This window comes from Rhinolophus hipposideros (assembly GCF_964194185.1).
Source record: "Rhinolophus hipposideros genome assembly, chromosome: 13".
In the NCBI taxonomy this organism is placed as follows: domain Eukaryota; kingdom Metazoa; phylum Chordata; class Mammalia; order Chiroptera; family Rhinolophidae; genus Rhinolophus; species Rhinolophus hipposideros.
The window spans coordinates 858,756-882,889 of NC_138059.1; the positions used below are offsets into that span (position 1 = coordinate 858,756).

A 24,134-nucleotide genomic window follows, 5' to 3' on the forward strand; every position below is an offset into this window, starting at 1 on the left:
TGGCACCTGGTCACATCCCCTGTCTGTTCATGTATGACCTTCTTTGAGGAGAACGGAGACTCGGCGCCTCTTCACCAGGCACTGAATGTGGGCCCCAGGTCAGGGAGCGCCGCCCGGAGACAGAGCTGGCTGCACTCCCCAACGGCTTAGGGGCTGCGGCTCTTCAACCTCATTGAGGCTGGAACCAGCCTCAGCCTCGCTCTGTCTTTTGTGACCTGCTATTTGGGGAGCGGAAACCAGCTGCTTCGAGCAGTGTCTCTGGGTTCATGTGTGAGGAGACTCCGATTTGTGGGCAGGGATCTGGAAGCGCTGGGTGGCCCCTCTGTGCAGTCTGCAGGGCCTGGGGCCTCACCACCCTCCTGGTGCTGCTGTGTGAGCCCGACTGCCTGGCTGCTGTAAGGCAGCGGTCCCTTATGGTCTGCTGCTTTGTTTTCCTTCTTTCCTTACAAAGCTGTGGACTTCAGGTTTTCAGTTTATTCTGCAGGCTAGAAATCTGCTATCACCGTGCTTCATTTTTAACTCTTGGTTTGTGCCCACCCTGGCCCAGGGTCCTTTCCACGGGCACCATCATCCATCCTCAGCCTCCCCCTCCTGCACAATAGGGGCTTCAGGCTGACACCTTCCTTCCTGAGCCCGGAAGCAGCCGACTGGGCAGTACAAGGCCCCTCCCGGCCTGGTCGCTCTCGCCCCCACAGCCAGGGCTGCATTCCAGTGTCCACCCCGCAGTGGTTTATCGGTCCTCCTCTCCACGGACACTTGAGGCATTTCCACTTTGGCTGACGATGAACAAAGGCTGCCCCCTTGCTCGTACACTGTGTAGACCCGTGTCCCCATTCTGTGCGGTGCATGCACTCCCAGTACGGGGACTCGGGAAGGTACTCTGTCTTCATGTGACACTGCAGCCCTCCCACCCCCCAGCCCTGGTGCATTTCTGTTCCCAGGACAGCGTTTGGTGCTACCATCCTTTGACTTGCCTCCATGTGTGGTGGTGGCTCGTTGTGGTTTGAATTTGCAGCTCCCTGAGGACCAGTGGTGTTGAACACTTATCACGGCTTCTTTAAGACCATCCCTTGTCTTTGTGGACATGCCTCAGGTCCTCTGCCCTGTTTTAAATTGGTGGTTTGTCTTTTGTTCTTGGCAGGAGCCGTTTATCTCGTTGAGGCTGATGCCCTCCGCCTCCCTTGCCTAGTTGGCCTTACCTGCTTGAATGGGGCCATGTTTCCTGCCCAGGAGTCTGCTGGGGGGTGCAGGGGCTCGGCCCTCTGGGAGGCTGCCCTGTGGCTGCTGTGCTGCCAGCCTGGCCCCAGGGCAGAGTACAAACAAGATCAAGAGCCCTCCCCGGGGCTCCCACTTGGCTCTGGTCTCTCAGCATTGCTGTGCCCCGGGAACCCTGTAGGCTGCGGTCTCCCTGGGGGTCCTGGAGTCCCGAGGGGAAGCCTGGCCTTTCCAGGACTCCATGAGGTAGAATTTGAGGAAATAGGTGAAAACCTGACAGTGTCATTTGGACCTGAGAGTGACGAGCGTGTGGCAGAAGTCAGTGCTGAGGCTTTGGCCAGAGGCCTGGGAGGACACAGTGGGCTCCAGGCGGGGCCCAGGGGGGCCCGTGGGGGTGACCCCTGACTGCTGCTGAGGCAGGTGTCCTCCGGCAGGTTTTTTAGAATCCTGTTTTATGTGAACAGGCGGCTACGGCTCCCCAAGTGCCGTGAAAGTTAATGTGATGGCCTCCGTGCGCCTGTGCTCATTTTTATAATTTTTTATTTTATGAAACGGGACAGGGAGCTTAGTGACTTATTACTATTCATTTCGTTTCAATGCAGTAAATATTGATTCAGTTGGGGGTTTTCAATTGAAACCACTCGGCGATTATATAAAATATTACTGCCTGTGAGATTATGCTTACCGATCCCTTCGGCTGCTCATTAAGGAAGGAGTGCCGTGTGGGTCCTCCGCCTTCATCATTCTAATAAACGGGCTGAGGTTCCATTCTGCGCGGGAGGTGCCGCGGAAACTGCTGGCGGGGGCCTGGCAGCAAGGATGCAACTCTTAATTTGGAAGTCGGTTCAAAGCGCGCCTCGCTTATTTATTTATTTCTCTGTCTGTTTGAGGGAGGCAGGCCTTTCGGCTGTCAGCAGCCCGGTAGCAGCAGGGCTGAACCGTCCTCTGAGGCCAAAACACCTGCCCGCACTCCTAGGCTGGGTTTGGGGAGGGGCTGGGACCCGCGGGGATGTGGGCCTCGACCCCTGACCTCCTCGATGGTTTGGGGAGGGAAGGGAGGAGAACCCGCCTTGCTGGGACACTGCAAGGGACCCCGAACTCCCTCTGGAGCCTTGTCCTGAATGTTAGTGCCAAGCTACTCGCTGGCAGAGAGCGCCCTGGTGTCGGGCTGGCTGGCACGCAAGCTGCCATGGGTCCTCTGCCTGCCTCCCTCTTCTCACGGTTTCCGAGAGCGGTCTGTGCTCACTGTCAAACACCCACCTGGTGGGGCAGCACGTTGAAGCCAAGCACCCTGTCCCTGTCCCCACCTGTGTGTGCAGCTCTAGGATGGCCCTGCTGCGACAATGACAGACAGCAGCCAGCACAGTGGAGGGTTAGGACTAAACGCTCCGCTCGGCTACCCCAGTGCCACGCAGCCCCTGTGCTCCCAGGCGGTGGGGGGCAGACCTGAGTCATCCTCCCAGCTGCCCCTCCCTGGTCCTCTTGGGGGCAGTGGAGTGGGGCTGACACGCCACCTCCGCCACCTCCCCGTTACTCTGAGCCTCTGGCCCGTCCCCTTGGGACAATTGCTGCCCCATCCCTCTAACACAGTATCCTTTGCTATTACTTCTTCCCTGGCCATGGGGACAGCTGGTGTGGGGCCTGGGGTCACAGGGTTTGTCACTCAGTATTTGTGGCGAGACCATGTGAGAGGCAGCATGCGGGCCTCAGCTGTAGGTGGCAGGGGAGGGGAAGGTGATGGCAGGCTGTGGGGGCCCCATGTGCCCTGTCTCAGGCCTGGTAGTCACCTGCCTCTCTGGGCCCACGGTGAGCTGGCCCTGAACTCCCGGGCTCAAGACATGTCCCTGGTTCTGTGTCCCCTAGGGCCACAGGTAAGTAGGAGGTGCCTGGCAGGCCTGGGGCCAAGACGGGGAAGGGGCGGTAGTGAGGCCCAGTGCGCTCTGCCTCCCTGTCTGGGCTCTGCCACAGGTCTGCTGGGACAGTCCCTGCTGTCTGGCCAGCCCCCCCAGCCCTGCTGGTGTCACATCTGTGAGTGTGTCAGGCCGTTAACCTTTGTCCCCCTCTTCAGTCTCTTAGCCCTGCTTTCTCTGCTGCAGCTTCCAGGCATCTGTCTTTCTTCCCTCTGTCCCCTTTCTCCATACATGTGTGTGCGCCCCTGTCCTGCTCCTGTCGCCTGGCCCTCTTGCCCTTTCTCGGTGTGGAGATCCAGGAACGGGGAGGCCTCGGGCTGCCCAGCGAGGGGGTGCCGCCAGGAGGAGTGGGTTGCCAGGCTCCTGGGCCTGTGACGGGACTGGGCGGCTTGAGTGAGTGGGCTTGGGCAATGGCCGTCTGGAGGTGTCGTCCTGCCGCTGCTGTCCAGGGCAGCCCTCCTGCCTCCCCTCACTGCACCAGCCCCAACGGTCAGCGCTCTCCCAGGCACCCAAGTCCTGCTGCGTATGGACACTGAGCCCTGCTGGCAGGCTGGCCCCCTTGCCTGGGCCAGGCCTATCTCTCCTGCTATCGCTCAGCACATCTGCATGACATGCAGGTGGCTTCTTTGCCCTTTGTGAGTTGGCTTGTGTGGCAGAGGCCTGCTCAGCGGCCTGCAGGCCTGCCCTTGGGGGCAAGCAGTGGGAAGGGGTCGGGTAGGCTTGCATCTCACCCAGGCCTGGCTCCTTTTGGGCAAAACCTGAGGGGACAGGACCACGCAGGGCCACGTAGGACATACCCACCACCATGGCAAAACCGCAGGTCACGGGTGGTCTCCTTGTGGGCCAGCAGGATGGGCCAGCTGGGCTGTTTCGTGACAGACTAGAGAGGATGTCCCTTTGGTCTGCCTGAGAGAAGCTTTGTTCTGAAAACAGTAGGACATTAGGAAGGGAGCCTCACCTGTCCTTAGGTCTGCCCGTGGAGCCCATAGCCCGTGAGAGGTCACCTTTGAGTTGAACCTGTGCCTCCTGGCCACACCTTGCCAGCACCGTGGGCCCTCGTGTGTCCTTGTGTGTCCGTGTTGGTACCCCTGGATGTCTCTGGAAATGACGAGCAAAGGAAGCTGAAAATACTGCCCCTGACAGGGAGAAATAAAACGTCCTTGTCACCCAGTGGTGCCTGGGTGCCTTACACACTCAAACACCATTTTAAATTCCACTTTTATTCTGCATTTAGAGGTGCCAGTGAAGCAGCGCTTAGATCATCGGTAGCATAGTTAAGTCTTCGCACGTATCAGCCCTCCAGCCTGATCTTCCCCCAAAACTTCATTCCCCTGCAGATGGTGGCCGAGGCCTTGCCCTGGGGATCTAGGGGGCTCCCTGTGTGGGCTGCAGGGTCTGGGGGTCTCACAGCCACCGAGGACCATACCAAAGGGCTCCCATAAGCAAGTAGTCTTTCAGGCCCCTGGCCAGCTCAGGTGGCCTGGCTACTGTGTTGTCCCAGGGCCCACCGTGGGGTACTGGCATCTGCTCAGCTCCCGGTCATTCACAGGTTCTCTGGCCAGGAGGCTCCCATGAGGTGTGGGGGCACCCAAGGAGGTGTTGGGCCCTGGGGGGGTGTCCTTTCCTGCCATGTCCTCACCCCTCCCTCCCTGCTCCCCCCCTTCTTTTGTACTTGCCTCCCCTAAGTGTGTCTTCAGGGGTGGAGCTGGGTGAGGCTCTCCTCCACACCCTTCCTTGAGGGGAGGGGTCCCTCCCTCACCATTCTGGGATCATGTTGCTGAAAGGCTGTCAGAGGGTCTCTCCAGCCACTTCATGTACAAATTGGGGGACAGCTCGGGAATCAGTCGGGTTGTCTGAGGGGTGTTTTATTTTAAACGTTTGTCCCCAGGTGGGTGGCAGCTGCAGTTGCAGACACCTCTGTGTGGGGACAGGCCCAGTGACCCCTGCCTGCCTTTCCTGCGCTCCACCCTCTGCTCGCAGGCCAGTCCCTGAGCCGGCCCTCAGGCCAGGAAGAGCCTTGCTCGTATCCTCAGACTTTCCCCCAAGGCAGCACGGCTTCTGTGGCCGCCTGCCCACTCCCCCGAGTAAGGAGCCCCGGTTTAATTTGCGGTTAGATGTCTGTTAAGATTGCGTCCACTTCCCAAGTCAGCACTTAATTGGCAAGGCGCTTGATTTAACAGCGTGGGAGCCTCCACCGGAAAAATGGCTTGAATAAATCACCGCCTGACGCCAGAAAATAGATATAATCTCAGCATTAACTACATTAATAGTAGCAGGAGCCGAATTAAGAAAGCCATAAAGCATCGGCGGGGGAGCATAAATTATGACCCGGTCTCTGTCCCCTCTGCCAGCCAGGCTCCTCTGGGGGTGGGGCGGGGTTCCACGCTGTTCCCGACCCCGCCCACCCGGAGACCCCGCCCAGCTCTCCCCTGCCCCTCGCATGGGGGGGTGCGCGGGTGGGCGGGGCTGGGGGCAGGCAGGTGGGCGGCCCATGCCGCCTGCTGTACCCGCGGGCGGGCGGGCGCTGCTGGCCTCTGGCTCTGGAAGGCAAGCCTGCTCCGCTGTGCCTCCGGGCTCCCTGAAGAATTGAGCAGCTTGCACTGCCCGCACCCACCCACCCCACCCTCAGCGCCTGCTTGGGGCCAGGCCCTAGCTGAGCGTTTCCACCTGTTCTGTCCTCAGCCCAGTAGGTGCTAGCAAGGTCCCTGCTGTGTGTCATGCACGGGAGTGTTAGAGCACCCAGCTCTGCCCCTGCTCTGCCCCCACCTCCTCCCTCCCACGGTTGTCCTTTGCCCTCTGGTTTCTGCAGCCTGGCAGGCTTCTTGGAGCAGGCGACACCAGTCAGGTCTCACATCAGGCCTGCAGTTGCAGTCGATCCTCTTCATGGTTGTTCTTTTGCCTACCCTAGTGAGAGTGGTTCCTCCGGGACAGTCTGGCTGTGGTCTGGCTGCCAGGGAGCGGCATGGCTTTGGGGACATGCAGGGTGGTTTGCAGCTTCTTGTGCCGCTCTGTGTTAGCCACCATTGCCAGGAACTTTTCAACAATTTAGTAGAGGAGAATGCTATCCAGTTTAATTTCAATTTTATTTATGTTCTTTGTCAAGTTCATCATTTTTTATGCTTACTGTTCATTTGCCTCTGGCCTGTTTCTTACATGTTTGCAAGAGTCTTTAGATATCCAGTGTGTCACCTTTTATCACAGACTATGCTTTTTTCAATTTCAACTTTGCCTTTGAATTTTGTTTGTGAGGATTTTTAACAGAATTTTTACTTTTCTGTGTAAATCTATCATTCTCTTAAGACAGTGTGTTGATTTGCTTAGAACAGCCTTCCCCCCGCCCCCGGATTATATGAGTTCTATTATATTTTATTCAAGTTTTACATTTAAAATTTTTGTTGTGGACTGAAGCCCCGACCTCCAGTGTGGCTACATTTAGTGGTGGCGCCTTTGCAGAGGTCATTAAGGTTAAATGAGGTCATTAGGGTGGAATCCTAATCCGAGGGGATTGGTGTCCTTGTAAGAAGAGGGGACACCAGAGCTCTCTCTGCAGATGTACAGAGGAAAGGCCATGTGAGCACGGCGAGAGGTGCCATCTAATCTGCAAGCCAAGGAGAGGCCCCCGGAACCAGCCTGCTGGCACCTTGACTTGGCCTTCTGGCCTCCAGAACTGTAACGAAATCAAGTCCCATTGTTTAAGCCGCCTCGTCTGTGGTGGTTCCTGGCCACCGAGCTGACAGGCACGTGTTCTCAGGTGGGTCTGCACCGCCTTGTGTAGGTGGGTAGCTCGACAGACCCTGCCTCTGTCGTTTGCACTGTGCGGATATACCAGTGTGTCTGTTTCACTCCGGGGGGGGCATCAGGGTTCTTTCCAGTCTCTTCTGAGTGTGTCGCTGAGTGGCCGGGAGCTCTTTGTTTCTGTGAAGTGGCCACTTTAGAGGGTGGGTGGACACTGCATTGTAGATGAGGCCAGTTGCCACGGTGGCCGTCCCTGTCTGCACTCAGCAGCCTGACAGCGCTCTGCTCTGTGGTCCCTGCTGGGCCCGTCTCTCCCGTTGCGCCCTTCCTGGAGACGCTGTGTGTGCCCTTCCTGGAGACACTGGTAGCTGATCGTCTTTTCCCACCTTCGTGGCCACTGCGGTGCTCTTCTGTGAAGCACCCCGTGGAGACTTTGCCCACTTTTGTACTAATTTGTCTTTTTATTGATTTGCTGGCATTCTTTACATATTATGGATGCAGTCTTCTCTAGGATGCTTCTCACAGTCTGGGGCTGGCTTTTGAACGTTGTGTAACTCACCAGTCTTTTCTTCTGTGAGCAGTGCTCTTTGTTTTCTGCTTAAGAAATACTTGCCTACCCCGAGGTCATATTTTCTTCTAGAAAGCTGGCCATTTTGCCGTTCACTTTTAAGCCTGTGATCCTTCTTGGGTTAACTCTTGCTGTGGTCTGAGGTAGAAGGGGTCGAGGTTCCTTTGTCTCCTCACTGATTGGCATTGTATTGACACAAGCCCCTAGCCCCACCCACGTGCCGTGCCCCAGACACTGCTGTTCCTATGTCTGTCTTCTTCCTGCACGTCTGTCCTTTCAGACGACCTGTAGAAATACTGGCTCAGTTTCTCAGCCTTCCCCGGCCAATCAGCCTCCAACCAGCCAAGCTGCATTTTATTCTTCTCATAGTCCACCTGCCACACGGAACCAGAGAGGACAGACCACGCTGCCCCTGCCTCCTGTCTTTGGAGCTGCAGATGTTGTGTGAATTTTGCAGGCCTGGGGCACCTGCTGTGGCGTTTCCCTCTGTTTACGTTTGTGTGGCTTTTCCTTGTCCCCGCCTTGGCCGGCTGTTGGCCCCTAGGACGGCTATTGATACTCCTGTGTGCTCAGTTGCAGTAAACTGCCTGACCCCCTCAGACTCTCAGGACCTCTTGCTGTTGAGTTCATGGGCCCCACCCTGTGTTAGCATGGATGCCACCATCCCTGGCTCACTGAGGACACTACCCCCATTCCAGGGAGCCCTGCTGCTCTTGCTTTGTGATCCCTGGAGCGGACATCCCACCAACCCCTCACTTTATGAGTCTCTTTAGGTAGTGGTAACGTGGGGTCCCCGAGGACCAGCTCGTGGCATTCTGGGTCTTGTTATGTTTCCACTTTGTCACACACCCCTGGCGTGGACTGCCCTTCAGCGTCCCTCAGCTGGGCCACTTTGGGGACTGGGGCACCTTCATGACATACGAACAGATATGAATATCCTTTGGGTCACCATAGGGGTGCTGCTCCAGGTAGTGGCAGGCTTGAGCAGAGCAGATGGTGGCCGTGGCCATGAGGCTGGAAACAGGCCAGCATGGCTGAGGGTGAGGGGCACGGCACAGACAGAGCTGACGAGTCGGGGTGCAGGCCAGGCCCTCCGACCCCGAGCAGTGGTGGGCACCGGGGCCAGTGAGGGAGGGGCAGGTACCTGGGCTGACAGTGCAAGTGTGAGAGCTCAGGCTCTGACACGCGTCACCCAACCAATAAGAGGCACCTGCTGCCAGAGGTCAGGGCGCCCAGGCTTTCCCATGGGGCCTCAGCGACCCCTGTGCCCTACAGCGGAGGGTTCAGCAGGGTGCTCTCCAGGCTGGGCCCCCACATCCCCAGTGATGAGGGTCAGGCACAGACACGGTTCTAGAGGGAGCATAGGAAGAGGCAGCCCTGTCCCGCACCAGCTGTCACAGACTGGGGGCCCTGGGCTGACAGCCCAGCCTGGAGGGTGACACCGGGCCCTGCCCCAGTCCTGGGTCCCCAGCCCCTCTGCCCCTGAAGCTGAATTTGGCCCTCCTAAGTGGGGCCATTAAGGCCCAATAATACCTGTGTTTGCAGCTAACATACAAAACACCACTAGCTTCAGCCGAAATGGATTTTTAAAGGTGTCATTTTATGGAGAATTTTACTTTCCATCTTGTTGTTTATTAGGCTCTTAAAGGGAAGGCTTGTAATGCACCCATTGATCGAAATACCAATTGAATAGATGTGACCACATGAAATAGCCCAGCCCCTCATGATGGAGTCACAGTGTTTGTAACGGACGCAGCACAAGTAGTGTTGTCCACCAGCACGCCTGCTGGCTAGGGTGCCGAGTCATTTCTGTTCATCACCAGGGAGAGATGGCGAGGGCCCCTTGGAAAGGAGCAGCAGCTGACGAAGGCTTCTGGTGACCTGCCAGCACCCCACCTCTCCCCCAAGGTCACACAGCCCCCACGTCCCCAATAGGCTCACCTGCTCACCTCAGGAAGGTGGGTGCAGGGAGCCAGGCCCTAGCGGGCGTAGTGCCCCAGCCCAGGAGCTGGCTGTGGGTCCCACTCAGAAGGAGCGAGTCTGTGGTTTGAGGAGGGTCCTGTGAGGTCAGGAGGCCACAGTCATGTGAGGCCGTCACCGTCTGCTGGGTCCCTGGCCATTGAGACCCGCTTCTCAGACCCCTGTGGAGCGTGGCACACCTGCAATCTGGCTGTCCCTTACCTCCCACCCTGCTGGTCCTGCTCACCTGAGCAACTCTGTTCCCTCCCCCAGAACTACCCTACAGACTACCCACTGCGCTGGGGGCCGGAGGCACTCCGGAGGTGATGGGGCCTGTCCCGCACTGGCCTCCATCTGGGGGTGTCTGAGAGGGGAGCTGTGCTCCAGCCCGGGCGGAGGGGGGGCGGGGCTGGCCCCTCGCAGGCAGTGTGAGGTGGTGCCCGTCAGCGATTCTGTGGAAAGCGCACTTAAGCAGTGTGCAGCCTGTCACGGTGGCGCTGGGCCTGACCTACTTGGAATTTGCTGTGCGGAGCTGCCTGCCGCCCTTCTGCTGACGGCGCAGTCCCCGCTCGCCTCACAGCTTTGCAGTCGTGCTCCATTTCCTGAGAACTGCCTCTCCGGTTGTTTTCTCTGCTCCCAGCCAGCCTGCCCACCTCCCGCCTGGGCACCACTACCTGGGCGGCTCAGCCACACACTGACCCTACCCCACCCGCCCTGCCTCTCCCCACCTATGGCCCTGTGCCCAGGGAGCGTCACTGCAAGAAGCAGCACCTTCTCGCCCAGGACGAAGGTCTATGCCCAGTCCCGCTCCAGTCCATATGACGTATGCCCGGCCCCCATCGGCGCTGGGCACACTGTGCTGTGAAAGGCCTTGGAAAGCCTCAGGGTTGAATAAGCAGAGTGGGGAGCTGATGTCCCCTCAGCCGTGACAGCAGAGGACAAGCCAGAGGCCGAGGTGGGGTGTGTTTAAAGGTGGTTGCCCCTGGTCAGGAGACAGGGTACCTACCTGCCTGTCTTCAAGCTACTTCAGGTTCCCTGGGGCAAGTCTGCCCCCTCCCCTCCTGGCCATCCTGCCCCTGAGTCTGCCTGCCGTGGCCTTCATGTGATGTGCCCCAGGGTCTGGCTTGCAGGGGAGGCAGCCCACCGGGTGCAGCACCGGGGGGGGGCCGGGGGGCGGCCGGACCTCGGGAGCGGCTGTGCTTGTCAGGCCCTGTCACAGGTGAATGGTGTGTGTGCTCTGTGTGCACACGGGTTCAGGAGCCAGTCGGCCTGTCCACTTGGCGTGAGCACACCTGTGCCCTGGCTGCCAGGCTCCATAGCTGCGGATGCCTCGGGTGGGTTCATCTTAGCCATGCCGCCTGCGAAGTGGGCAGAGGTGCCCTGTGCAGTGTTGCGACTGCATGGACCTGCGTGGGCAGTGGCGCAGGGCTCGGGGAGCAGGGAGCTGGGGTGAGCAGGGAAGGCCGGCCAAGCCCTGGGAGGGTGAGGAGCCTGCCACAGCGGGCACACCCAAACTGGCCCCTCTTCTCAGGGACAGCCTCCCTCTGTCCTGCCCAGACCCTCCTACCCTCCTCTGGGTCCCTTTTCCCCAGGATCTTCCACTGGCCCAGCCTGCACTGGCCCCACTGTCACCCTCCACACCCGGCTACCGCTCGGCCGCAGGTCAGAGGGGCCCCGGGATGGCCTCACACCGGGAACTCCGCAGCTGCTGGCCATGCAGTGGACTGGAGAGAGCAGCTTTTCCTGGAAACCTACTTTTGTGGCGTTGTGTGTCTTCTCCCCATTACCACCGCTTTTCATTTAAAACGTTATCTCCCCCCACCTGTCCTTTGTGCCCCCCAGGGAGGGTGAGGGGAGGCCCAGCCCTCACCCTGGTGTAGTCAAGGTTATGGCGATAAATCCTGGGGCATTGTCACTTCTATTCGGAGTAAATTGGCTGGCCGCTTTCGGGCTGAAGGAAAGATAATTTGCTGTAGTATTTCAAATGGATTAGAAATGGATTTGAAGGGCGAGTTCACGCCTCCCATTACAAAGGCGAGAGAAAGGCCCATCTGAAAGCACCGCTCCGCCCCGCCTTCATTACACACGCTTAATACTTTTCCTATTTTCCAGCGTTAATGAAATTTCCTGGCCGTGTGGGCCTGCTGGCTGGCCAGAGAAGCCTCTAGATCCAAGGCTCCTGTTGTAGGAAAGGGATTACAGGGCCGTCTTCGCGAGGGCAGGAGCGTTCCCTGGGTCCTTGGCCCTGCTATTATCTCATTAATTTTATTCCCTCTTCTCAGTATGGTTCGTTTCCAAAGGCTGTCTGTCCATTAGGGAAACAATTTACTGCAGTGCTGTGGCACCCACGGCAGTAGAAAGCTACCAGGCGTTTGGGGTGTGTACCCTGAGCTCGCCATTCCAGCCCCCACCCGCCCGACACCCACCCAGCCACTGGTTCAAAGTCAGGGATCAGCCGGGGTTGAGGGGGACACCTGCAGGCTGGGCCTGTTCCTGTGGCCAGGTGGGCTCCTCCCGGGGCCCTGGCTGGCTCTGCCCAGTTCTGTGGGTGCGTCACCTCCTCCAGGCAGCCCCGTGGCACCACGTGGGGCTGTAGTTTTTCCCACCTAAGTGCCCAAGGAGTTCTGGTGCCCTGGAGGCTGGGGGTCCTGGGCTGTTTCCGGGGGCCAGAGCTCTGCACCCCTTGACATGTGCATGTGCACAGGCCTCTACCCCTCCCAGGTGGCCTACGGTCCCCTGTAATTGCCAGCAGACCCCAGGGACGCTGTCTTTTGGATGGGAGAAGGAGACTGTCACCCATAACTGTAATCGTGGGAGTAATCAACAATGTCCTGGAAAAGAAGTGTCACTTGAGATGGGCTTTTAGCTGTAAACACAGATTGTAAACGGCAGTAGGTTGTGAGCCAGTGCTTCTGCTTGAGGGGCTGGCGTGGCCTGCCCCAGCAGGGGGGTTGGGCCCAGGCTGAGGCTCCTGGCAGGCTGGGGGCCGACTCGCTGCCCTGAAGCCGCCAGTGACTTCTGAGGAGGCCACCTGTGTGTGGCTGCCCCGGGGGTGGTCTGTCCCTGTCTGGACTCAGCCAGGAGCGCATGTGCACACATCCTGAAGGCTGGGCTCCCGGGGCATCGCTGCCTCCTTCCCACCTTCTCGGGGCATCTAGACGCTGGGCCTAGGGTCCGGTTCTCACCTGTCCCTCATGCTTGTGGTATAGACAGAGGGGAAGGGAGGGTTGGGCAGTAGGAGTGGTGGTCCTGGAGGCCAGGCCCTCCCACAGGAAGAGGCAGCTAGAGCCGTGTTCTTGCTGCTGGCAGGAGGCAGCCCCGTTATCAGCAAGGGAAGCCTGGCAGGAAGCCTGGGGGTCACGGCCGCTCCATAATGAGGGGCGGGTGGGGGTCAGACCATTGAGGGCTCTAGGCTGAGCCAGCTGCTGTGGCCACAGCCTGTGTGGGTTTGGACTCAGGGCCAAGCTGTACCCTGAGGACAGTGGCCACAGCCCCGAGGACTGATGGGTCCCACAGCTGCTCCCTCCTCACACCTTAGCCTGGCCTCAGATGCCCCAAGGTCTGAGGAGAGTCTGGTGGTCTTGCTGTGTCCCCCAGAGGGTGCCCACCACCCCGTCCTGCTGCCCAGACATGCCCTGTGTGGGGTGGCTGCAGCCTGTGGGGCACGGACAGCCTGGGTCGGGTGGCCAGGCCCCAGGGTGCGACTTGTTCCCTCCAAGATTGGTGTTTGTGAACTTGAATTTTAATTAAGGGAAACTGGGTTAAGTGCTTTCAGGCGGGCGGCCCCCTGGGCGCTTCCCGCCCGCATTTGTACTTACACCGCAGCTTTGGGTCCCCCAGCGAGCTCAGCTCGCTTGCACACGGTCTTTCTCTAACGGGCCCTCGGAGGCTACAGGCTGGTGAGAAGCACAGAGATACTGAGGCCTAGAGGGGCAGCAGCCGGCACTGAGTAGTGGGGTTGGCAGCCGAGCCTGAAGCATGGCTGCCCTACCTGGCACCTCAGTGCCTGTGAGCCCACCGTGGGCGCCTGTGCCCTCAGCACTCATCATACCCCACCCTGGGCGCCCCTCCCTGGCCCTTGGCAGCTGCCCAAGGGGGAGTTGGGGGTCCATGTGCTTCCTGGGGAGGCCCGCAGAGCTGTAGGGGCCTGCACACGTGCGCCGCCCCTCCCCCACCCCAGGACAGGCCCCAGCAGGAGCATGCCCTGCCACTTCAGGTGCGCTGCTGGGCCAAGCCGGCACCCTCCTCATGCCTGCCGCTCCTGCTGGGGACATCCTTGGGTAGAGGCAATGTGCACAGGGGACAACTGGCAGGCCTTTGCCAGGGGGTGCAGGGGGGCTCAGGAGCATGAGTGCTCTGAGCAGAGTCTGAGCTAATCTAGAGTTAAGCTCAATTTGCATAAACAAATCGCTGCTGAAGTGTGTTCTGAGGGGGAAGCCCCATGCCCTTCTGGAGTCCTGAGGCTGGCTGGTCCCTTGGTCTCCGTGGCTGCCTGCCCACATGCTAGCTGGGGGAGTGGGTTGGCCAGGACACCACAGGGCCCTGGTTGGTGCCACCCAGGCAGCCCTGAGTGTGGGGGCGTCGGGGGTCATGTCCCAGTGGTGTGCCTGTTGGAGGGGGCAGCTTGTCTCTTCAGAGGCTCATGAGGTCTCAGCCTGGTTGGCAGGGTTGGGGGCACCACCTCCTATGCCTGGACGTGGGGGTCTCCTGACCATGGGACCGCGGGGCTGGGCTCATTGGCATTTCCCTGTCTGCAGGTCCTCTGGGCTGAACCGCCTGCGCCCTGCCAGCGGGGGTGGGAGAGCCCAGGCCGGCTCCCCCCGGTGGCGGAACAAAGGCTACCGCTGCATTGGAGGAGTCCTCTACCGAGTGTCGGCCAATAAGCTCTCCAAGACCTGTGGCCGGCCAGGTGGCGATGGGGGCAGCAGGCCTGTCCTCCGCACAGGTGAGGCTCCCCGTCACTGCAGTGCTGACACAGCGGCCGGGGTACCTGTGTCCCCAGAGAAGGCTCCCGGGGGCGAGGCTCTCGCTTGGCTGAGTGGCCCCTGATTTTCCGTGTTTGCTCCTGGACAAAGGAGATGAGCCATGTATGGTAAACACGGCTGGCCGGGAGAGCGAGCGAACACCTGGGGCTGTGATGCTGGAATCGCATTGGCAACGCCTCCTGACTGTGTATGGAGGTGGCGGCTGCCGCCCTGCGTGCCCCCTCCGCCTGGGGAAATAGGCCAAGAAGGAGGAAATGCTTTGGACTTGCTTATTGTACAAATTAACTAGAAAAATATTTGGTCTCAGTCCAATTCCACCCCTTCCTTTCCTGTCAAATAGAAAAGGGCCAGGTTGCGGGCACTGTGGGATTGCAGAGGCCTGGCCGTCCCCAGCCCCACGCCCCACGCCCCACACCCACAGGGGCGGGAAGGAGATGCCTGAGCGGCCCGCAAAGCCCCTGCCTGTCTGGGCTCCCAGGGCCTCTGACTGTGTGACTCGGGGCACTCGGCTGCCCAACTCCAGCAGGGAGCATTAGGCTCCCCAGGAGAGGCACTAGGGGCTTGGAGGCCAAGGCTCCTCTCTGCCCGTGTGCCTCAGTTACCCCATTCCTTCCTCTGGGGTTGGCCCATAGGACCTCCCAGGACCTTCCTGCCTTAGCCTCCACGCTCACCTGCAGGGGCTGGTGCAGGGGAGCAGGTGCAGAGCGCTGGCCAGCCCCTTGGACGTGCCACTGTGGGTCAGGACGTCTCCCCTCCGCTCCCTGCAGTCCTGACTCTCACCCCCAGAGCTCAAAGGCCCGTGGTGTCCACGCTCGTGGTCTGTGGTGCCCCATGCAGGTGTTGGCACAGTGGAGGGCTGGGTTCCAGACCCTTCCTCCACCCACTGCCTCCTGGGTACAGCAGAGCCCCTCCCCGCCTGCCGCTCCCACTGAGCAGGCTCTTTACAGGGCTGGCCCCAGCCAAACTGGTGTGCCAGGTGGGCTTGTGGGAGGCACCCTGCAGTGTCCGGTCGGCCTCGTGTGGGGGGACCCTCTTGTGGGGGCCCCTGGCACCAGTCTCTCCTGGGGCCTCCTTAGCACCCCAGCTGCCCTCCCCCGACAGCTGACCTGCTGGGATTCAGGCTCTGCTCCCCTGGCCAGCACGCAGGATGCCCTGTTTGCTGGTGTTTCCTCCACCAAGCTTGCCAAGGGCCACCACGTCCACCCACGTCAGCTCCATTGTCTGGGTCCTAGGGACTCCCCCTGGCCAGACATGACACTGACCGTTCTGGCACTCGTACCATCCACGTGCAAGGGCCCAGGTTCGGATGTGGTTTTGGGCCATCACGGTGCTGGCTGGGGACCTGCTGCCCAAGTGGGCTGTGTGGACCGTGGGCAAGGGCTGTACCCACCACCTCTTCTCACTTCTCTGTCCCCTCTTATGCCCTGGAGTCCATGGTGGGAGGAGAGGTGCCTAGAGGCTGAGAAGAAGAGGCGGGTTTGCACTTATACCTCCTCACAAACATCAGCCTGGGGGCCATGTTAGAGCTGCCCCCACCCCTGGCACTGGGCCCTGAGTCTAACCCTGGGGAGAGCCAGACTGCTGCCAGGGTGGGGTGGGGCAGTCAGAGCAGGAGAGGCAGTGGCAGGGGCCAGCTATGGGGGGGTTCTGCCTTCCTCCCCAGCACAGGCCCTGCTGCCCCACCTGCCACCTGCCTCTCACTGGGGCGATGCCACCTGAGCCCGCTTCCCTCCACCCCTCCTCCCCTCCACGTGCTGGGCTCTGCAGAATCCCCCTTCCCACTTCCTGGGCACAGGCCCTCCTGGACTTCCTGGCCCTCCTCCCCTGGCTCCAGCCTTCAGGAAAGAAGTGAGAGGGATGGGCCTGGGGGCGGGGTCCCAGGACACCCTGCAGGCTACAGCTGCCACCCTGCTGACCAGCCTTGGTGAGCACTGAGGGGCAGTCCTGGGGCTAGCCTTCCCCATCTCAGGGCTGGCCAGCTAGGGCCGCGGGGTGGGACGTGGCACACAGACCACAGGGAGGACAGGGCAGAATCAGAGCCCCCGAGGTCCCGCCCACACAGCAGCCTGGACCCCCTGGGTGTGGCCAGGTCCTGACTGAGGAGGATGGGCTGCCCCCCCCACCCCGCTGCGGCAGTGCCCACTGACCTACAGCCCACTTAGTGAAGGGATTAAAGAGGGAGATTTTCTCCTCTGGTGTCAGCGCAGCTCTGTCTGCAGCAGAGTGCAGCCCTCCTTGGACCTGTCCTCTCCTCCTCGCCCCTCCTGGTGGCCCAGGCTTCTCAGGACACGTCCACCCCTGGTTGGGCCCGTGCCTTCTTGTGGGCAGACCTCAGCCCCACTCTGGCCCAACAACCTGCTATCCCTGTGGTGGGCAGAAGCCCCTGTCCATCTGCCAGAGCCACCTCGCTGGGCTGGCCCCAGGCCCCAGAGCAAGGCCAGCCTCCCTACTGCTAATGTCCGCCACGTAGCAGGCGGGTCTGTGTGCGGCATGGCCTCATCTGTGACCGGGATGTGCCAGCCTCACACGCAGAGGGCCCTGTCAGCCGTCTGCAGCCAGCACCAAGGCCCCACCCACTGCCTTCCCCCTCCCTCATGCCCCTTCCGGGGCTCCCCACCTCCAGAGCCAAGACGAGTCAGTCTTCTCCCGCAGGGTGACGGGCAGAGAAGAAGCTGACTTGGGGGTGGTGCTGCTGCGCTATTTTGGGAAGATCCTTGGGAAGTGCAAGTTCTCTGAAGACTCAGTGCCTCCCCTCCTGCCGCCCCTCCCGCCTCCCCTCCTGCCTCTCCTCCCAGGTTGCCAGTTTCAGCTGAACTTTTTAGCACCTCTCAGCCCTCCTTCCTCCTTTCAAGCCAGCTACTTGGCGTGCATTTTTTAACACTGCAAAGCATTTGAAAAGGTGCCTCAGCCTCCCACCATGAGTCAAGCTAGTATCTTTTTAAGACTGAAAAGTGGAAAGGGGAGTCCACCTGCCCCTTTAGAGGCCAGGCTTGGGGGCCACGTCTGACAGGCCAGCGTGATAACAGCAGGCCCTGGCAGGAGCAGATGGCGCCAGAGTGTCACCATCACCAGCAGCCTGGGTGACAGCCCAGGAACCGTGGTCACCACCACTATCACATTGCACTCTGTCACCCGCTGGCTGGCAGGTGTACGGTACCACGTGCCACCTGGACTGGCTCCCACTGCCCGCTCAGGACTGGTGTCCCCAGCCTGGGAACCAGGACTCCACTGTGGTCTGGGGCCCTAAGACCGCCTCCCTGCCAGCCGCTCATACCCTGAGCCCCCTCACTCCATCCTTCAGCCCCTTGCACCATAACCAGCCTGGGCCCCCAGCCTGGCCCCCACGTAGGCACTCCATCCCGTTGGGGGTCCCGCTGCTTAGTCCTGGAACCACCCTCTTTAAACTTGAGACTGAAGCTCAGAGAGGGACAGACACCAGCAGTGGGTAGCTCCAGCGGCCAGACACTAGCAGAGGGACCGGCCCAGAGGGGCAGTCAGGGCTCAGTAGCTGTTGGGTGTAGAAGAGGGGTGTCTGAGGCCCACTCTGTGGGGACAAGGGAGTTTGGGTTTGCACAGGCCATGTTTGGGGCTCAGGAGATGGGATGGAGCTGAGGCCCTGGGAAAGATCTCCCTGGGGATGGTGGGGCCTCCTGCAGGTACCTGCCCAGGCTTCCCATGTGGCCCTGATAGGGCAGCTCAGGGCCAGCAGCTTGGGGATGTCCCTTTAAAGCCTGGGTGCTTTGTCATCGCCTCAGGTCCCTAGAATTTCTGAGTGATGTCACTTCTGCCTCCTACCACCAGATCCATTTCAGCAGTTGCCTGTGGGAAATTGGATCTGGTCTGGGGGGTGACATGGGCGTGTGATGAGCTGGGGAGCCTGGGTGGCTGTCCTGAGCAGGCGCTCGCTGTGTCCTGCCCTCCCGGGTCCTAAGGGGTTGCAGGCGGGGATAGCACCACCCGAGCACAGCTGCCCTGGCGGGGAGTGTCCCCTGCGCTCTTCCTGTCCCCACTGGCCACTTGGTGAATAGCTTCCCTCTGGCCACAGTTGGTGACCTCAGAGACGCCTTGCTTGGTCTCTGTGCTTGATTTTGAAGTGTGCCCTAAGGCAGCTCCACTGTTATGAGGAGTGGGCGTTGTTGGGGCCCCCCGAGAGCCGGATGTGCCTGGCAGGGCCTCCACGGGCCTCGGTGGGCACTGCTTTCTCAGAGCCTGGCGTGAGGAGGATGTCAGGCTTCGTGGCCACATGCTTCTTTTTTTGTTTCCATGTCACAACCCTTTAAATACGGAAAAGCCATTCTTGGCTACTGCAAAGTTAGGTGGCATCCTCAGGACCCACTCAGGTCCCCCATCCCTGGGCTCTGCTCCAGGCAGAGGGAAGTAGGAGGACGCCCCCCCTCCCCACTGTTCCTGGGACCCCCTGCCTTGTGGTGAGCCCACTGGTCAGCAGCCTGTGTGGCCTTGGGGAGCCGTGCGGTTGGATCTGATCGCTCAGCCCTGGCCCTCCTCCCCACAGATGCTTCCTGCACGGAGGGCGGGGGCTCCACTCTGTCCTCAACACTATGTCCCCAAGGGGTCTGGCAGAGACGCAGTCCGAGCGGAGGAGCAGCAGTGCCTGAGCTGAGGGTGGGGACTCTAGGGGGTCCTGCACCAAGCAGGTGAGCAGGCAGAGCCCATGGGGGTGGCCTGGCTGACCTGGCCTGTGGTCTTTCTCCCCACAGGCCGACTGGACCCTGCTAGCAGCTGCAGCCGCTCCCTGGCCAGGTATGTCCCTGGGATTGTGTGGGTGGGGCCCTGTGCTCCCGGGCCTCGCGCGCCTCATGTGTCCGTGTGTCCACAGCCGGGCCCTGCAGCGCAGTCTGGCCATCGTCCGACAGGCCAGGCAGAGGCGGCGCAGGAAGGAGCCGGAGTACTGCATGTACTACAACCGTTTCGGCAGGTGCAACCGCGGCGAGCAGTGCCCCTACATCCATGATCCCGAGAAGGTGGCCGTGTGCACCAGGTGACCGCCCGTGGGGGCTCGGGGGCTGGTGGTGGTGCACAGAGGCCCCGCCCATCTCGGCAGCCCTCCCCTCAAACCCTCTCCTCCGCGTACATAGGTTTGTCCGGGGCACGTGCAAGAAGACAGACGGGACCTGCCCGTTCTCCCACCAGGTCTCCAAGGAGAAGGTGAGTGCCAGCCTGGGGCTCCCTGAGCATGTTCCCCCGAGGTCCCTGCCAGGCACCTGTCCCCCCCAACTTCTCCCTGAGGAGCAGGGGTGTGGCCCAAAGGCTCCGCCCCTCTGTCCCCACATGGGGGCTGTTCCGCTCAGCTGCTTCTTACCCCAGCTGACCTGGAGGGTGTCCACATGGCACATGGAAGGCCTCCACCCCAGCCCCTGCCACATGCCTTCCCGCCTACTGGCGAGGGGCAGCTGTGGGCTGGTGGGCAGGGCCCCTGGGCACAGGGGGACAGGACGGCACCCAACTGTGTGGGCTGAGGGAAGTGAGCGGACCGCATCACGCAGACCCCCACCGTGGGGGCAGACAGGGCAGGGCTTGTGGTCCCAGCGCCTGCTGAGAGGGCAGGGCTGGGAACTGTGAGGTCAGGGGTCAGGACTGGCTGGTGCCCAGGAGCTGAGCACCCATCTCCGTCCCAGTCCCCACGGGCAGAGGCAGTGCTGCTGCAACAGCTTTCCCCTTGAGGGACTTGGAAAGAGTCAGCATTTCTCTCCCTCATAGAGCTCCAGACTCTGCTGTGAGCAATTTGGAAAGTCACGTCGAGTCTGTCTCGGGTTCATTAGCTCTGAGCTCCGGAGCCGCACGACCGGCTGCGCTGTCTGACGAGAACGGCCCCCCCAGCCCCTGAATTCACGTTATTGTTATTTGTGCGGACGTGGCGGGTGCAAACAAGGTTAATTGAAATGAGAATGCGGTTTCCTCTTGATAGTGGCCGTGCTGACAGGCGGAGGACTTCCGTTTGGCGTGCAGTTGGCTTTATTACCCTTTTTATTAGAGCTAATTTGGGCTTTAGATCAAAAGCGCATTAAAGGCGCTGTGTGCAGACGCCGGCCCCTCTCCCCTCCGTGCTGCAGTTAAAAGACAATTAAAGATAAACTCCAGCACAGAGATCGCCCTTTGTTTCTCTAGTTTCTCCCTCCTCCTCAGCCTCCTCACGCCCCCCCTCCGGAAAAGTGCAGTGAGGAGCCCACGGGGGGCTGCCCAACAGAGGAGGGAGGCGGAGGGCCAGCGGCTCACAGCCCCCACCCTGAAGGCCCCAGGAGGGTGAGACCACAGGGGTGACCCTTCTGGCAGGTACATTCCCTGTGGGAGGGGCAGGGTTCAGGGGGGTGAGATCAGAGACCCTCCTGCTGGCCTACAGGCGTCAATTTCCCCCAATGGGGAGGAGATGGGCACATCTCCCTGTCCCCGATGAGGTCTCCCCTGGACCCGCTGCCTGCGCTGGAGCCGGCCCTTGCCAGCCGGGCCTCCACAGTGCCAGCCTGAGGTCAATGCACAGGATTGGGCTCCTCCCAGGTGGCTTCCTGCCCACCGAGCCCACGACCCACGCTTCACCAGCCGGGTCAGGTCTCCAGTCTACAGACCCTGCTGTTCCATCAGGCAGCTAGGAAATCGGTGGGATTTTGCAGGCCCACCTGGCCCATCCCATGTGGCCCCGCAGCCTGGAAGCTGGGCCGGCTCAGAGCAGGGTCAGACTCTGGTGGCAGCACGTGTGGGCAGGAGCCAGCGCTGTTTCTGTGACCTTGTCCTGTCTGTGCAGGGCAGCTGTGCTCTGCCCGGTGACCTCGCCGTCTGCGGAAACCAGGGTCTGACTGCAGTGGGCAGCCCTCACCTGGCCTGGTCACAGGTGCACTTGGCGCCTCCCATTGGTCAGCACCAAGTCCCTTTCTTCCTTGCGGCAGCACCCTGCTGAGGGTCTTCCGCCATGATCTGTGTGGCTCTTGCCTTGGAGTTCTGGTGTCTCCACTATAAAGCGGGGGTGCCTGACGGGAGGGGGAGCTGCGGGGTCTGCCAGCCCTCACCGCTCCTTCCCCACAGATGCCCGTGTGCTCCTACTTCCTGAAGGGCGTTTGCAGCAACAGCAACTGTCCCTACAGCCACGTCTACGTGTCCCGGAAGGCCGAGGTCTGCACTGACTTCCTCAAAGGCTACTGCCCGCTGGGCGCGAAGGTGAGGGGTGCGGCAGGCTGGCCTGCTCAGTGCCTGCCCTGGCACTTGCAGCCCCCAGGTGGCACCGGCAACTGGGGAACTGGGTGGTGCGGGACCCTAAACGCCGCCTGTTGTCTCACTTGTCAGCTGTGGGAGTTCCTGACAGCTGAGCCAACTGGCCCCTTCCTCCTTAATGATGTCCTGTCACCCCTTCCTGTCCCCATGGGGGCCTGCGGAGAACGTGGGCTGCATGGACCAAGGTGGTCCCAGGTTGGGATCCATGGACAGGCCTCTTTGGTCCCTGTCACCCCAAGATGGAGCCTACTCACCACCCAGGGTGGCCCACTGCCACCCTGTCCCCAACACTTGTGAATGACCGCCCTGCCTCAGGGGCCTGCAGGCTGGATTGGGGGCCCCCAGTGGATTTGAGGACATGGGCCTTCCACTACACGCGCCCAGGGCGGCAGAGCTGGGCCTTGGGCAAGGGGAGCAAATGTCAGTGCAGGGCCTGCGGGGGGTCACAATTCAGGGATCCCAGGGGAAGCACGAGCGCTCCACAACCCTCTGCAGTAGGTAAAGCCCCTCCGGCTGCCAGGCTGAGTCCTGGGGACCTGACCGGAGCTGGTGTGTCACCTTGAAGGACACCCGTGCCCTTGTGGGGTGGTGGGACCCCCACAGAGGCCGTGGGCGATGATTGTAAAATATTCCAATTTCAGGGAAATACCAGAGCGATATTTAAGTTCTCTTCTCTTAGAGGAAGTGCTTACTGCGCCCCTCTCAGTGTGGCTGTCACATGATGGATAGCGGCTGGTGATTATGGATGGGAAAGCGCTGAGCAGGCCAGACCATCGGGTGGGCAGGCGCAGCAGCAGCCGGGCTGCTGAGGGTTAACTGTGTTCTCTAAATAATGGGGAAGTGCTGAGTCGGCACCTGGCGCCTGGAGCACGAGTCCTCCAACGGCCCCAGAGAGTCCATGATATTCCACGAACCAAGCGGAATTGTTAACCTTGCTAAAGAGGCAGGTCCCTCTTCTTGGGAGCAGTGTAGGCTGGGGCTAAATCTCCTCCGGAAAGGCCTGCAGGCTGCGCTGTCGGATTCCAGGGACTGGCAACACACGGCCTGGTGTGCGGTGCCCCAGCCAGCTTGTGGTGGGCTCCCCTTGGTCATTTGACGTGATGCCCACCGAGCTGCCCTGTGGGTGTCCTTTATGCTCAGTATATGTGCAAGAGAGTAGCCACTGTGCCCGTCGTCTGCACACACTGATGCCATCGTCCCGTTTGGGTTTCCAAGTGGCACTCTAAGGAAGAACTTTCTCTTCCCGTCTCCCTGTGTGCGCAGCCGGATGTCCCTGCTCCAGCCCTCCCCTTGTGGAGCTGGGAGTTACCCATGTGTCACATGTTCCACAGCCACCCGGAGTCCACACAGAAGCCCCTCTGCAGCCCAGCCCCTCACTCCTTTGTCCCCCAGAACTTCCTTATTTTTCTGTCCCCTGCGTCCCCTGCGTGGCTGTGCCTGTCCCCTGCCTCTCCTGCCTTGCAGAAGCGCTTGTGTCCTCTGGATGTCTTTCTTGGGTTTCGGAATCACAGACAGCATGTCCTTGTCTGTCACCACCTGTTAACTTTGCCCATGCTGTCTGTCCTTCCTCGGGCTGAAGGCCTTCAGTTTTTCACCCCGAGGTGTTGGCTAGGACCTGCCCCCACCCACCCGGGCCACAAGCGTCCCCCTTCTCTCCTCCAGCGAGGCTTTCCGGGCTACATGGAAGTGGGCTTGAGAGGGAGCCCTGGGGTGGGGGCTCAGATCCCAGTCCACCCTCAGCCCTGTCACTCGAGCTGTGATCCCACACCAGTGCCCAACCCCTCTGGGCCTCGGTTTCCTTTTATGTAAAAGTCCTGCTGCTGTGGGTGGCAGCCTTTTGACAGGCTTTGCATGTGGATACCCAATTTCCCCAGCACCACTGATTGGCTTGGCACTTTTGTCAAGAATCTATTGGTTTATTTTTGGGTTCTCTGTTCTAGTTGTTGGTCTATGTGTCTTTCCTTATGCCAGGGTTTACTCCTATAGCTTTATAATAAGTTTAGAAATCAGGAAATGTGACTCCTTCAAACTTTGTTCTTTTCCAAGATGGTTTTGCCTATTTGGGGTTCCTTGCAAGTCCCTGTGCATTTTTTGGATGGGTTTTTCTATTTTTGTTTGGGGGTGCCGTGCGATTCTGGTAGGGGTGCATGGAGTCTGCAGATCACTTTGGGGAGAACTGCTGTCTTAACAGCACCGAGTGTTCCAATCCCTGAGCACGGGATGTGTTTCTGTTAGACCTTCTTTAATCCCTCTGAGCAATGTTAAGTAGTTTCCAGTGTCCACACACGTCTTTTGCCTCCTTGGTTAAGTTTATTCCTATTATAAATGAAATTGTTTTTTAATTTCCTTTTTAGGTTGTTCATTGCAAGTGTACAGTCACCGAATTGTTTTTGTGTGTTGCTTTTATATCCTGAAATGTTGCTGAATTCATTAATTAGCTCTGAAAAATATTTTTGTGGATTCTTCATCTGCTAACAGTGATAATTTTCTTCCTTTTTATTTGGAGGCCTTTTATTCTGTTTTAATTTCTTTATTTTTGCC

General features: G+C 60.0%; 1 protein-coding gene across 1 annotated transcript in view; it reads left to right on the forward strand.

The window, feature by feature from the left end:
* Positions 1–24,134, forward strand: part of ZC3H3 (zinc finger CCCH-type containing 3) — a 65,711-nt gene that overhangs the window by 32,822 nt on the left and 8,755 nt on the right. The window contains exons 5-9 of the mRNA XM_081070202.1: positions 14,145–14,332; positions 19,091–19,133; positions 19,210–19,371; positions 19,469–19,538; positions 21,408–21,539. Of these exons, the coding sequence (XP_080926328.1) occupies positions 14,145–14,332; positions 19,091–19,133; positions 19,210–19,371; positions 19,469–19,538; positions 21,408–21,539 (595 nt within the window). The remainder of the gene's footprint in view (positions 1–14,144; positions 14,333–19,090; positions 19,134–19,209; positions 19,372–19,468; positions 19,539–21,407; positions 21,540–24,134) is intronic.